The 15,156-nt window shown below is 39.8% G+C and overlaps 1 protein-coding gene across 17 annotated transcripts in view; it reads right to left on the reverse strand.

The window, feature by feature from the left end:
• The window catches only part of MTSS1 (MTSS I-BAR domain containing 1), a 123,971-nt gene that overhangs the window by 15,319 nt on the left and 93,496 nt on the right, over positions 1–15,156 (reverse strand). For 9 of the 17 annotated variants that reach the window (XM_030445748.1, XM_030445747.1, XM_030445740.1 and 6 more), the window contains 5 exons: positions 10,405–10,416; positions 5,247–5,404; positions 3,837–3,944; positions 2,790–2,887; positions 564–774 (listed from right to left, as the gene is read on the reverse strand). In XM_030445748.1, coding sequence (XP_030301608.1) covers positions 564–774; positions 2,790–2,887; positions 3,837–3,944; positions 5,247–5,404; positions 10,405–10,416 — 587 coding nt within the window. The remainder of the gene's footprint in view (positions 1–563; positions 775–2,789; positions 2,888–3,836; positions 3,945–5,246; positions 5,405–10,404; positions 10,417–15,156) is intronic. The other 8 variants (XM_030445750.1, XM_030445746.1, XM_030445741.1 and 5 more) reach the window with 3 other exon arrangements.

Here is a 15,156-nt window from a genome sequence, read left to right on the forward strand (position 1 = left end):
CCTTACTTTTGCAAGGTGCTCAATTGAGAGTTAAAAAGAGCAGGGTATCCACAGAAAGGGATGCCATGAAAAACAGTGGAACCAATTTAATATTAATATAACATGTATTAAATATGAATGGAATTTTGCATATTTCAGGCCCTTTACAAGTCTCACTGATGCTGAAACCACCAGTATCAGTATCAATACTGTCAGAAGGCTGTTCTGGCACCAGTCCATTAAAGCGTAAACAGCCACCAGATATCAAAAACTTTCAGTCTGTGCAGGATATTAACTGGTAACCTGAGTGGGCAGAGTGAAGATTTATTCCCTCCTGTAAGGTGGGACTTCTTGTTCTTTCTCATCTCTACATATCTGAAAGTTAGGCATCTAGGCTCCCTCCAGGATGACAGCAAACATCAGATGCTTTTAGATGTACGAAGTGCTGTGAGACAAACCTCGCCCTCAGTGTTTAACCTGACTCCAAGGTACCCTGAAACCACACCAGATACTCTTTGTGAAAGGTGAGCCAAGTTCTATAGTTCAGCTCACGCTCAGGTTTTTGTTCTCATGCTTGCACGTACCTGGTTAGGTGCTTCTGGTGGCATGGGGGATGGCGATTTGGACTGGAAAGCATCCTGGGACATGAATCCAGAATCATGGGAGGACACACTGGACAGCCTCATGGGTGCCTGCTGAGGCAGATTGGAGCTGCGATAGCGATAGTGTGAACTAGGTGAGTGCGAGTGCGAGCCACTGGACCGGGAATCACTACTGTTAACGCTGTTCAGACTGCTGTGAGAGACAAAAGGAACAGAGAAAGGAAAGGGGAGAGGAAAAGACACAAGGGTGGGGTGGGGAGAGACCCATATACAGTACAATTAACATTCCACATGTCTCTAGCAACAGGCAGCATAAACCGGAACAGAAAAACTGTTGACAAATTTAAATATATATATATATGCACATATATATCAGTAAAGAACCATAAGCAGCTGCAGTATCCCTTGTGACCAGAGAGAAAATGGCATTTTACTTTGAATTTAACTCAAATCATCAAATTCTGTAACCACGCAGTTCGAAGTCAAGTTAGGGGGTTGCAAAGGGATTGCTACCATGCCCTCTCTAGCATTTGCACAGCACTTGCACAAAAAAGCCCTGCTCGTTCCTGCTCCTGACTTACTCCCTGTTGCTCTTGCATCACGGCCCAAATTTTCAAGGGATCTTTAGCAGGGGATCCAAAGGCATCACAGTTCACCTAGGATTCTATGAAAAGTCTGCCCCTAGGCATGCTGTTGCCCTCAGTCAGCAGACCAACGTGCCAGACTGTTGAAACCATTGCTAAAAGCCCACGCCACAAAAGCACCTGGGACAAGTTTCTCTCACATGAAGGCTTTCTACCAGAAAAAAAGTAAGGGACAGCAGACTGAGTGAAGAAAAGCCTCTTGAGTTTGTAGCTGTAGTTAGTAAGAAAGATGATCAGAGAATTTGAACCCCAAATTAATATCTATGAAAATAATACTTGTTTTTACAAACTAAGAGATTGATTTTTGATCTCCAGTATTGATGAATGATGGCAACAACATGCAAGCCACAATGTGGGAGCCTTTGAAGCTGCCTGCTGATGTGGTCGAGCAGGACTAGCAGGATGCATCAATCCAAAGGCAGCTTCCTACCTTCACTGGCAGGAGCTCACTAACTAGCTGAAAGGATGGCTCTAAAGGATACATGGGCAAGGACTGCAACTCCCGTTCACAAATGCCACAGACACAGAAGATGTACAAGTTAGCCTGGAGCAGGGGAAGAGGAACTCTGCCTTATTTTACACGTGTACAGTTTGTTGCTGGACAGGTTTTACTACACAAGATGGTGAAGTTAATTAGGAACAGATGATGTATTTTTTTGCTTTTCTTGCCATTTTCTTTTACAGCTTCAGGATATTGCATCTTTAAGCCTGTGCTCATTGCTCTAAATATGCATGTTTTCACATATATATATAAAAGTAATGGAGGTTTTTTTTTATATATATCTGCATGCAGAGACAAGTAGGTACATAGAAGAAGTCATGTTCACTTGCTCTGACATGCTATAGGCAACTTTGCTCATACACAGGGGACCTGTAGTATATTCTTCATAAAGCAAACCAAAAGATAATCATTCGAGAGCAGCTAGGAAGGTGTTGAGCAGAATACACAATAGGGTATCTTCCTTTTCAGGAAAAGGAAAGAGTAAAAGTAGACAACAGGGTATGGGGGCAACATGCTAATAAACTGTTTTGTGAGAGAAAACAGTTTTTACAGAGAAAGCATAGACAGAATCCAGTGTTTCAACATATTTCAGGACAGCATTAGACAGCATTAAACAGTCAAAAAAACTTGTATCAAAAAAGCATTTCCATCTACCAAACTGATAGGGCAATTGCCAAGTATGTTTTTCCTTTTCAAATACTTTAACTTACTGATTAGTAACAGCTACTTAGAATAATCTAAAAAGTTATCACATGGGAAACAAAAAAGGAAATTATGAATGAACAATCTCAGAGCTTAGATCAGTACAGTCTGCTCTTTGATCCAAAATGGATTCAAGAGAACTGAATCAAAAGCATCTTCAAGTTGTCTTGAGTTCTAAAGTTGTTTAGTCATGCCCATCCTTTTTAATATTCCCAGTCACACACTTAACCAGATAAAGACCATAAGGGACTGATTTCATTAAGAGTCATTACTTAAGTATGCAAAAAAATCCATACCAGTCTGCACTTGCCTCCCTTTGCCCCCAAACAGCTTAAAATTAAATATTACCACTCTACTTACCTGCAAACACTAGATTTTCTGGACATGGTAGTACTGGGAGAGGATGGAGGAGTCTGATAAGACCAGCTGTAATCAGAACCTTTCAAATCTAAAATTACCTGATGAAAGATAATCAATAGCATCAAGGATGTGAAATTTTTTTTCCCCTATTAATAGAACGCATCTGATTGTCATACAACACTTGTCACCACTACAAACTTCCAGTGCTAATTGACCCAGTCTCAGTTCTCTTCCTGAATTACATGCAATATATTACACAGGAGAGTCAACTTCATCCTTGGCTTTACAGACTACCATACTTCAACACTAGGGATGCTATCACAGAAGGTAAATTCAGATTTAAATAGAAAAATCTTAAAAAAATAAACTAGAGATTTATTTTATCTAGACTGGGAGCTTCTTTGGTTTTGTTAAGATTTTTTTTTTCCTTAAAAAATACTTCAGACTTAAGAGTTTAAAAACTGACACATTATAAAAATTAATCAAAGATCCTATTTTCAAATACAGGAGAGCTTTCCTACTTTATACTTCTAGGTCAAGGATAAGTTCATTAAAGCACAGCAAAAAAACCCTGAGGTTGCACAGCAGGACTGGAGGAAAAGGTCGTATCTGGAGTCATTTAATGATACACATTTTCCTGTGAATTTTAAGGCAGAATGGAAAAATGTTCAAGTGTTGGGCTCCAAAAAGCTATCTGTTCCCAGCAATCTTGTGACTATAGAAAGACAGGGGTGCTTAAACACAGGGCAAGGACATGACACTTATTCCTCATGAACCCTCAGCAGAAATTGAGCATTTTCATATACTCCAAAAGGCTGCTGCTACCACTTCACACTGGTCTCAGTAAATACTTCAGGAGAACACAGTTGGTACTTCAAAATTTATTTTTTTAAAATTACTTATGTTAAAAATTATCTCGCTGCAGCGAAGCATCTACAAAACACAACATTATGCCACTACATATGAGTAGTCACTATTTCTTATAACAGAAAAAGAAAACTGGTACAAACTACAAATAAAAATGGTTCTCAAGTATCAAGAGCTAACCTGTTCACTTGAAGATGGCAATTTGTGTGGGTCCATGGTGAGACTTTTCAGGTCATCTGATATGGTTTGTAAATGGGTTATTTCACCTAGCATTGATATTTCTTCTTCCTGAAAAGACAAAAGAACAAGGCTAGTCACAGACTTCATTGTAAAACCCAGACCCATAAAACAATACATGACCTTTTTTCTTTTTGCTGATGACTGTGGTAAGGTCCAGTGGAGCTGCTATGTCTTTGCCCATTAAGCAATCGCTATTTATGAAACAGAGTTGGATTAATTTAGAGTTTTATAACTACTTTAACATTGCTCTAAATTCTGATGCCCAGAAATAATTTCCCACATCAGTAAGACTCAGCCTTTTGTCTGTGACATTTTCAGAAAAAGAGTGTAATTTTTAAGGCATGTGAAAAAGATTTAACTCTTCTATGTGTACTCACTAATGTGCATTAAGTATTTAAATCCTGTACCTAGACAGGTGTTAAACTCTCACTTTTTGCTATTTTTTATGAACCTTGCAATAAAGTCACTACACCAGGTAGAGAGCATTAAAACATCTGTGATTCATTGTGGCTCAAGCTACATCAACAGCTAACTCAGATGATTCTTGCATTGTAAATTACCATAGTAATCCCTTAGCTAGCATGGGCATTTCATCCAAGTCCTCAGAGTCTGCAATTCCCCTCCCCCTGCTCAGCCACTCCCTCCCTACTTCTCTAATCATTGTTTTCTGTTGAGATTGATGCTCTTTGTAAACAAGCATTGGGAACATTTTTCCCAGTACACTGGAGACCCTTCAGAAACACATCATGCTTGCACAAAGCCACAGATACCTCATTGCTGAGCTTCAGACAACCTGAGATTATGAAAATATACTTAAATCTTTTCAATGAACTGAAAAAGCTGTCATGTAGGAGGGAAAAGAGCTGCCAGAAAACTGCATGGAAGCAGCCTGCAATCTGTCAGATAATGTCATTATATACACAAGGGAGGTCTTGAAACATTTATCAGTCCTAGCACTGCAGTTGGAGTAAGGAAGATTTATATTAAAATGTGGTGTTAAAAAAAAAAAAAAAGAAAAAAGAAAAAAGAAAAGTGGTGGAAAAATTGCATTATTAATGTCTCAGGTCAGTATGCTTAGGGAACTCAAGCACACTTAAAAGTCTTTGTGCCCATTGTTTTCCCATTATTCATACTGAAAGCACGCAGTGTCTTTGGATGCTGAATTATGCCAAATGCCCATAAGAAAGAGCCCAACACTCACCACTTGCTAGGCAGGGATGCAGACTGAATTTTGGGTAGTTTCTAGGGCTCTAGAGATTCATTCCTAAGACTAGCAAGCTACTCTTTTTAGAGGCTCTTGGCCACTCATCTAATTTGTGAATTGTATTGACTTGAAGTGGAAGCTCTTACTATCACAGGCCGCAGCATGGAGATGAACGCGCAGAACCTCCCGCGCTCCTCGATCAGAGCTTTCCTGACAGCTTGCTTCTCCGTTTCCTCAAGCAGCAGGTACTTATCATTGACATCTTGGAGAGCACTATCCAACTGGGGCTGAATGTCACCCCGTCCTGTATGCAGGAAACAATCAAGAGTACATTTTATCAGAACTGTGGATCTCCGTGGAGGACAACGTTATTTGCAGGACTGCTGTTGATTGTGCTTTTGCAATTCAAGTCTTTAGCAGCATTTCCCCTTGATTCAAGTTAGGAAAGTATTCTTTCCCAATTCAATCAAGAATTTCATAGCATTATTTTTTCCCACCTGCACAGAATAGAAATCCATCTCAATTTAAAAGTTTTAACAAGCCAAAGACAGAATTTCACATAAGGACTTTTTCAGAGTGTTAGCGGTAGAAGAAACCCTTCACATCGTGGTTGCTGAAAAACAGCATCTTACAAGCTGGGAGAGTATTAATCACTTCCTCCAGTTTTACTCCTTTTCCTACCTACTTCTGTGTTCAGCAAAGTCCTAATGACAGCTTTGTGCCATTACATGAGTGACTGAATCTCCTGTATGGGATTCCAAAGTCCAAACCAAAATAAGACCTGAATTTTACTGAATACATGTAAATTTCTATAGAAATAAACAAATAAATTCCAATGTTTTGCAATCAAACAGCTTCACTGTGTTAATTACAGTCAATTCACATGTGACAGTTAAGTACCTAATTCTGCACCAGCTGCTTACTCTGCATCATGCCAAAAATTTATACCTCTAGGAATGAAAAGCTGCTTCTTAGCCATAGTGTTACTGGGCCAACAATGCTGCAGTTGCAAGATGTCTTCCTGCAGCTTACACCCATAAATATTTCAAAGAACCTCAGTTATATAAATTTGTCTCAAACCAGAAATGCCACCACATGCAAATTAAGCATCCAGGTACATATCCACATCACTGTTGCTAAATGCCAGGAAGATAACATTGAAAAATAGTGGGTGAGTTACAAGCAGCTACCCCAAACCAATTTTTATGGACAATAACCCTTCATGCATGGAGGATTTAAAGCTACAAGCAAGAGGAAGAAAAAAGTCTCTTAGTGTATGTAGTACACAGTGCAGATGACTCAAGGTCAGAGTTACAAAGGAAAACCTGTGTATTTTTGTCATATGTATTTCTTCAATACTTCAGTTTGAGATTAAATCATCAGCTCCTTGGCACTGATACAAAAGAACCATGGAAAAGAAAGTAGGGATGGAAGCAAAGAGAATCATGCTGGTTTATCCATGTTACAGACTGGATATATCCAGATCTCTTCTGTACAGTTAGACCAAGAAAAACTGCACAGATACCCACAAGTATAACTCTGCCATGTACCCTAGAAGAATCTTGTGCAGTGGAACAGCCACCACCAAGGCCACCTGGGTACCAGACTGCCACAGGAACACCAAGTTTCTGAGCTGACTGGTGCAATGTGATCATAAAACTGTTTTAGAAGTAAATAAAAATAACTGACTCTGAAGCTGCAGGCATCTGCTTACTCTCTCAAAATCAGAATCTGCCAGAAACAAGTTCTAGAAAACTTTTGGATAACTCCCTGAAGGTCCTGTGTCCTTTCAACTGCCACCCTTCTGCTTGAATATTATTTTGTATATTTCAGGCCCTTCCCCATACTTTTCTTTGCTATCAGATGCAGTGATTAAACATTCTATACTAGTCTGGAGCTCTTCTTTCAAAGCCCTTAGGAAACTGAGATTTGCATTATTGCACAGACCCCTTATTTTGAGAGCTGCCTGGAAATTACAGCAGGTAAAAGAATCTGTTGATTAAACCTAGATACTGGCTTAATACCATGAATGTACCATATGCAAAATGTATTAGTTGTAAACTAAATCACACGCGTTTAAATTCAGCTGCTGTAAATGTTCAGCTGCTTCACCATATGATTATGAACTTAACACAGTAAATCTTTGTTAAATGCATTCAACTGCACAGATCAATGCATTCACTAAGAAATGCATACACTTTGAAAACTGAACTCTATTGATAAAGAGGATTCAACTGCAGTGAATTCTAGTAATTTCTGTGGTTGTCACAGAGCACCACACCTTGGACCAGAGCAACAGAGCACTCAAAACATGGTGTAAAAATAAAGCTCATTTACACCTGTGTAGCTTACTCAGTTCTAAAGTTATTAGGATAATGTCCAAGTTGTGTATTTTAGCCCTTTGGCAAAAGCATGTGTAAAACTGCATTGCTCCCCAGCATCCTCTGTACTTCTGCAATGTTTCTGTTTTATGCCTTTAAGTGAGTCACTATATCAGCAGACATACCATTTCCTCACTCCTACTTTTATGGACCCATTTTTGCACTATGGCTTTTGGACACCTGCATGGCCAATGAAAACACACAAGATGCCTGGGGAATAATTCAGAGCAGGAAACAAGCTCAGGTGAATCATTTAGATGAGGCTCTGAAGTCAGATTTTTACCTGTCATGAACAGCTTCCTCCTGACGTCTCCTTGCAACTCATCTTTCAGGAGCAGGAAAGCTTTATTAACATCCTTTGAAAGCTCCACAATGCAGGCATCAATCTAGCAAATCTTTTGAAATCAGGAATAACTCTTCCCACTCCCCAAATCACCAGCTGCCTCCCACAGCACTGAGACAGATCTCTGCCCAGTTTAACCACTTTCCTTCACTGAGCAGACTGCAGCCCCATGACAGCATCGTTACACCCAGGGGACATGAAGGATGTGAGGGGCAATTGCTGGTCACCTCTGCTCCTCAATCACCTTCTCTGCTATTCTGAATCCACTGATCTCAAAAAACAACACTGACCAAGGGAAAGCGATGCAGTTCTTTACCCTTTGAATTAATAAGGGAAGGTCACTTGTCTACTGCATTCCTGGCAAATTATTGCACTATTCTTGTGGACATGAGGAACACTTTCATAGGGAACTTCAGAAATCAACCATTCTCCCTATCCCACATTCTCAACATTCTCTTACCCATTCTGAAACATTCCCAAAGCAATACAACTACCATAATGACAGAAAATAAGTGCCATGAAAGTCTCATCATGGTGCAGCAACCTCTAAGGACACTCCTACCCCAGCTGCAGAAAGGTTTGAATGACCCACCCAAACAATCCACATTAGAAGTGGTCAAAAGTATTAAAGGTAGTGACAAGTCAAGTCTGGAGCCAGCCAGACATTAACATGATGTAGGAATGACTACACAGAGCATGTCCAATTGTAATCAGAAGAACAAGTCAACCATCTGAAAACCAAGGAGAAATTCAAGTGCTGCCTTTTTCAGTGTGGAGCTTTGGTGTTGCAGAGAGGAGCAGAAATGCAAGACCAGAAGTTGTAGGTGGGAGAACTCGAACAGCACCGTGCTCCTGCAGCCTGGGGATTTGTGTATTGACACAGGCAAGTGACAGCTAATGAACTGTGGAGAGCTGAACTGCTTCTCATCAACAGTAACATGAATCCACTGCTACTCCAAGTCTTAGTATGTTACCTTCAGAGCAGGTGCTTCACATCATTACCATGACATGCAAGAGTTTAAAGGATGAACATGCATTAAAACATCAGTTTTACAGCATTCTGTGTAAATACTGTCTGAAAGCCTCATGCAGCTTCTGAAATAACCATTGCTGGAAAAGCACTTCAGTAAAGGAAACATATTAGGGAGGAGGAAAAAAGTAAATATAATTTCCAATCCAATTTTATGCCTGTATTTTATAAGACAACTTGAACTAGCAAAGCTGTGAGAAACAGCAAAGAACAACAATTTTTAGATACTCTTGGTGCAAATCTGGCTGTAAAGGTAATGCTGTTTTTGAAAAATTAATGAAGCAAATATTGGTGGAATCATTATTTTCCACATTCTCATTTAAAGAGTGCTCCCTTGCACTTTTTTTAGATACCTGCACAGAACCTGAATATTCAATACTAGACACTTTACAGAGTAGCAGAATGTATGAGGCAATGCTGAGTACACCTCTACTTGTACAGACCAAAGCAGGCTCCAAGTAATTTATTCTCAGACCACTTCTTCAGTATCAGAGCATATGTGCTTCAGCTGCCAGGATGAATAACCCCTCAAAGTCCTGCACAGTAAAGCCAACAAATAAACTAATATGAATCTAAGCTGAGAATGGAAGAATTCTGCCACCATCAATGGAAAGGTGGAAAACCCCATTGCTGGGATTAACTTCAAACCCCTGCAGGAACCAAATCTGAGTCTTTCTGGTGGTTAGTGGAGATCTGAATCAGCTGCTAATGTTAAAAAATATTAGGTTGTCCCTTAGAAAAAAAAAATCCAGATTGAACTACAAACCAGGAAGAACACTTAATGTGGTTTCAAAAATGAGGACAAGCAACAAGCACAGCAGTGCCCAGCTCCATGAGCTCCAAGGTGCCTTGTGGTTGAGGGTCTCCTGATTTAAACCTAGGTTTCTCCAAAAGGCAACACCTACATCGTTACACCTAAAAGTGGAGGTATACTTATTTCCCTCAAATTCAGAAACACATTTCATTCACAAGATCTCAAGGCAGCTGCTTTAAATTTACAATACAAATAAAAAAGCACTCCAATCAAAACAGATTTGAGTTGTAATCAGGTATGATGCTGATTTCCACCCCTTCCCCAGCATGAAGTTAAATACAGTGATTTCTTATCTGTTGGTTAAGAAAGGTGCATGCGATTTTCAGAGGGGAGTTGGATCACAGGTTTACAAGGAACAACATTAAGGACTTTAAGCTCTAGACTTTAAAAGTCATATTAACAATGAGAAATTCAATTATTTGAACATCACCTCGATGACTTGACTATTCCATTTAACTTCTCTCTCAACTGTGACATGATTTATCATTCCATGTTAATCCCTTTCTAAAATAAACCAGAGGTTTATCTACAACACAGATTTTCTTCTTTTGCAGTGTTCCAATTATATGCCAAAAGAAAATAAATCAAAAGATGGTTTGTTCATTAAGATTAGGCAATTATTAATTTCATTAGAAATTAAAGTCTAGGCAGTTAGTGGAGACCAGACACCATAGAGAGGCCACAGCAAGGGCTACAATAAACCAGCCACCAGGGTTACAGCATGGCACAGACTTACCCAGAGCCTCAGCTGTCAGGCAGGTGCGCATGGTGAGAAATTGCAGGACACAAAATTGACACAGAAAGGAAAATAAAAAAAAAGTCAAACTGGTATTCCAGCATTCCTAGAGTTTAGACATTATCATCAGTGCCAAAAGAAGAAAGTGAGCAGTTTGGAGTAGACTATTTTGACTTCTTCCATTGATGATAGAGACAAATGTGTCCGTGCTGCTTCGCGATGAGCTGTTGCAAATTAAACTCCTGGCTATTTACCATCCAGTTTTATTTTAGGAGACTTAAATCAGTTTAGGAACTTTGTTTTGCTTGCATACTTCTAGGTGAGAACATGCTAACCAGTGCTTCAGAGAAAGTGCACAACACAAACAACCATCAAACTCTGGTCAAGCTGACGAAGAGGCACAAAGCTCATCCCCTCACAGGGAAGAGGGAACTTGAATTTGCAAAACTCTAGGTTGGTGCTGTGTTAGTAACCACAGCACTTTTTGATGTTCTCTAATGCAATTACATTAATAGATTGTTAATTAAATTAAAAACTAATTGCTGATGCAATGAGGAAGAACATCAAAAAGATTAACCATGATATGTTTCTTTTAATTAAAAAACTTAATACATAAAGTTCTGCAATACACCTGGCTTGCTGTTAAAATGTGGGAAACTATCAAGAGGCATTCAGAACACAAAGAATAAAACTAAATCAGAGAAAAATCCCCATTTATTTTGCAGCATGTCTTCACTAAATGTTTATAAAGGGAAGCTTACACTGTAAGTTTATAGGGGCAAAGAATTAAAAAACACCAAAAAAACCTCACAGGCACCATGGCCTCATTCACATAGTATTTATTCCCTGCAACAGATAGGGATGGTTTGCTCATTAGGTTCTCTCCTTCTGAGCTGTGTCACACTGACTCCACAGTGAGTCCTGGCTCTCACTGCAGTCATCATGCTACACTTGATCAATTTAGAACAAGGCTCTTTCCTGAAGGACAAAGAGTCTGGCCAGAGATCCTGCCTCCCCAGAAGGCCTCTCCAGACAGGACAAGTGATGAGAAGAAAAAATGCTAAGTACTTGAATGAGAAGGTCAGCATTTGCTTTAAGAACTGAGATGTTCTTCAGTTCTAATTATACTGAAGAGCTTTATGTCTTTCAGTTAAGAGTCACAGGGATTGCACAATCATCCTTGAGAGGAGTGTAACAGTATTAGAGCTTCAAAGACCAGAGTGTAACACAAAAACAGCTGCAAAACACAAGGTCATCATTACTAATGAGAAGAAGGAGGAGAAAAAGTACTTTTGGAAATACTAGAGTATATTAATAATCATGTTCTCCTCTCTAGACTTCATTAAAAGTAAAAAGCCTGTCAAAAATTGCTGCATTATCAGAAGTAGAGCTTCTGAGTTTGGACACAGCATTGAGAGAACACAAAATGAAATGCACTGGATGTTAGGGGCACTCTGCAGTAACTTCTGAGATAGCTTAGAGATAAAACTGAGTATTCACAGTAACACATTAAAACATTGAGAGCGTTACATAAAACTCCATTTCACAAATCTGCTTGGATTTAAACATCTTCCTCAAAGCTCACACACCGCATCACATGAAGAACCTGAAAATGAAACATCCCAGTCAAGTTATAGATAGAAGGGAAACCTGTCTAGCTCGTAATTAATAGCCAAGCTGAAATACAGAAAATACAGACAACTTGCACTCCAGATTCTATGCACACATTCAGTTACATTTTAAGTTCATCACTTTTTTTTTGTGGTTGCATTTTTTCCTAAACTAAGACTCACATATTATAAACCTTCCAAAATGGCTGCATGCAGAGCCACAGCTGCTGTCTCTCCTCTGAATTCAGTATAGCGTCAACAGCTTCTAGAAGCAATGGATCCACTTATGAGGCCTTGACTCAGCAAAAACCTAAATATGGAATTTATTTTAAAAATCCCTAATTATTCTGCTGACTGAAGTTAGCTGGGCTGATATCTGATGTCCAACGTTTGTCTGAAAACAAAGAACGGTTTAGCTGTATGGAGTTATGTGCACTATGTAGCTTCATCTGTTCAGACAAGAGCTCAATTTCAGTGCTGGGGTGGGCAGCCTGACCTACAGGTCTGCTCCCCTTGGGAACAAGGATGCAGTGAAAAGGCCATAAAGATCACCATGATCCCAGGGACTGCCTGGATCAGGGAGCTACACCAGGATCTTATTTAGATTATATATATTTAGAATTCCTATGGATTTTAATTTTTTTTAAGTCAAAGACAACAAAAACAATGAAAATTATCCCTGTAAGCAAAGTCTTCTGAAATGCAAGACCTTCATTAACACACAGATTTGTCACTTTACCAGATATGCTCTAAGAAACTCCCAAATGAACCTCAACAACTTTTTGTTTTGTTAGGAAAGCTTGGTGTTTTCCATCATTTCAAGCTTTGGAAACACCTTTATTGCAATTAAGACACCCACTTTGCTAACATAATTTCTAATAAATTATATTAAATGCTCAGCCTGAACTTTCAACTTGGCTGCGTGGAACCAGAACAAACAGACCACGCACAAGCCAGAGGACAGGCAAACCCCAACAAATTCAGCCCCTTGGTGCTAAGGTGGGGTGCTGACCTCTTGCCAGGACAAGCCATGCAGCCCAGGGCCCTTTCTCCCAGATGATCTTGGGATGCAGGAAAGAAGCAAGGAGCTGCTGAATGTGCTGCAGCTCTTGGCTATGGGAAGGAATCACTGCCATGATGTGAATGACAGAAGTTGTATTTTAATTCCTAGACCTGAAGCTGCCCAAACCAGAAAACCACTTTCCCCTCCAGTCACAACAGGAAAAGCTTGAAGGATTTTTTTGGAAGCATGCACAGTATTTAAGCAAATCCCAAATTCAGCAAACATCTCGCTTCCCCACAGATGATTGTAAGGTTAACTCAAAAATGTTTTTAAAAGTGCTAGGAAAGGAATGAATTGGTTGTTAGAGAGTTCCTACGGGTGAGACAGTAACTTTACATAAAAACAAAAGGGACAGGTCCTGCTTGAAGAAGAACAGAACAACAACAACAACAACAAAAGTCTGAGTGACAGGGAAAACAAGAGAGTTAAGCCACAGTAAGATGTTCATGCAGTCAGTCTCATGTCTGCCCAAGAGGTTCACCCAGGAACTTCCCTGGCTGCAGTTCAGACCTTTCAGACCTTACTTGTGACCTAAAGCAGAATCACCTCTGCAGCTTTATCATCTTATTAATAAACCCCTCTTAATTTTTTTTATCCCCTAGTGACAGTAAAAGCAATGTACTTCATCACATAGCACATGAAACAGATCTGCCAAGGCGTGTACATAAAAAAAGTTTTCATAACAACATTTGACATTGCTCTCAGACCAAGGCTTTATTTCTTCAAGGTAGGGATCAAAAAGGTAAAGAGGAGGAAAAAATATCTGCTTCTCTGTTCTTTTTTTTTTCTTCTATATTTAAGCACTGTAGATAAATTCCAAGGAGACAGGATGGCTTCTTCCTACTGCTCATGCTGGGAACCCACAAGGCCAGCAGCTTGGGGCATAAATTCTCACATCTGTATCTGAGCCTCAGCACCTCACTGCATCTCTTCTCCACAGGGGCCATGAGCACAGCTCTCAGCTCTTCAAAAATACTGCAGCTTCTCCTTTCCCCTGTACTGGCTACCTGCAAGCATTCATTGCTTCCACCTTCCCTGTATGTGTCCCTCTGTGACCAGCTTTAACCCCATCTCAGTCCCATTGGGTTTGTGCTCTGGACCCAATCACCATGTGTGTGATAGCAGTTCTGTGGGATAGAGCACAGAAATACAGCAATTTCCCTGACAACTCTAAGAGCATGTCATAACAGTAAAATTAATCAAGAGAATGACATTACAAAAAAAAAAAAAAAAAAAAAAAAAAGTCTTCAATCATAGCAGAGCTGCTATAAAAATGATAGCAACAACTAGGCCTTTTCCACTCCTTGCTCAAATGTGTTTATTCCTAAAGAAGGACAAGACACCAGTGTCCTGACCCTCTTCACAACACATGGCACACATTTGGGGAAAGAAACAGAAACACAGAAAATCCAAGAAAAAGTTCACTTCCTTTAACCACTGCTGAGAGACACCTAGACTCTCACCAGGAGTCTCTCTGCAGTATAAGAATAGTTGGGTTTTTTTCCACAAGACCTTAAGTGCTCCTTTCCTCTTCCCACCTTACAGAAAATGCTGTCTTCTCCAAGACTACAGATTGATTTATTCAATACTCAGAAGCAGGATGAAAGGGAGATGGAGCCAGATAGCTGCTAATTCACAGAAATAGGCTCAAAAAATGGTTTCTTCTTCCCAGATCACAGACATCTTTATCTCAGCTCTCACCTATCATGCAATGGATTGTTTGTATCATATGGGGACAAAAAGACATGAGACCAGGAAAGGCTGGAAAAAAGGAAAGGAAACGGAGGGAATGGCACAGATTCTCTAAAACTGTTGATCTGAAGACAGAGAACTCACCACACAAAATGAGAAACACGTTTACACATCAGCCCAAAATAAGATCTTATCACAAGAACTCGTATCCTCCTAAAGATAATAATTCTGATCTGAAACAGTAAATTTGTACATGGACAGACAGATACAGAGAGCCCGATGAGCTAAGCTCCTTCCTGCTGGCTTCCATCTCTCCCTCCCTCATCTCTTATCTAAAGCCAGCTGAAACTCAGAACCGTTTTCCAGTTAGGTGGCTTTTTACCAGTG

This window comes from Calypte anna, chromosome 2, assembly GCF_003957555.1.
Source record: "Calypte anna isolate BGI_N300 chromosome 2, bCalAnn1_v1.p, whole genome shotgun sequence".
In the NCBI taxonomy this organism is placed as follows: Eukaryota; Metazoa; Chordata; class Aves; order Apodiformes; family Trochilidae; genus Calypte; species Calypte anna.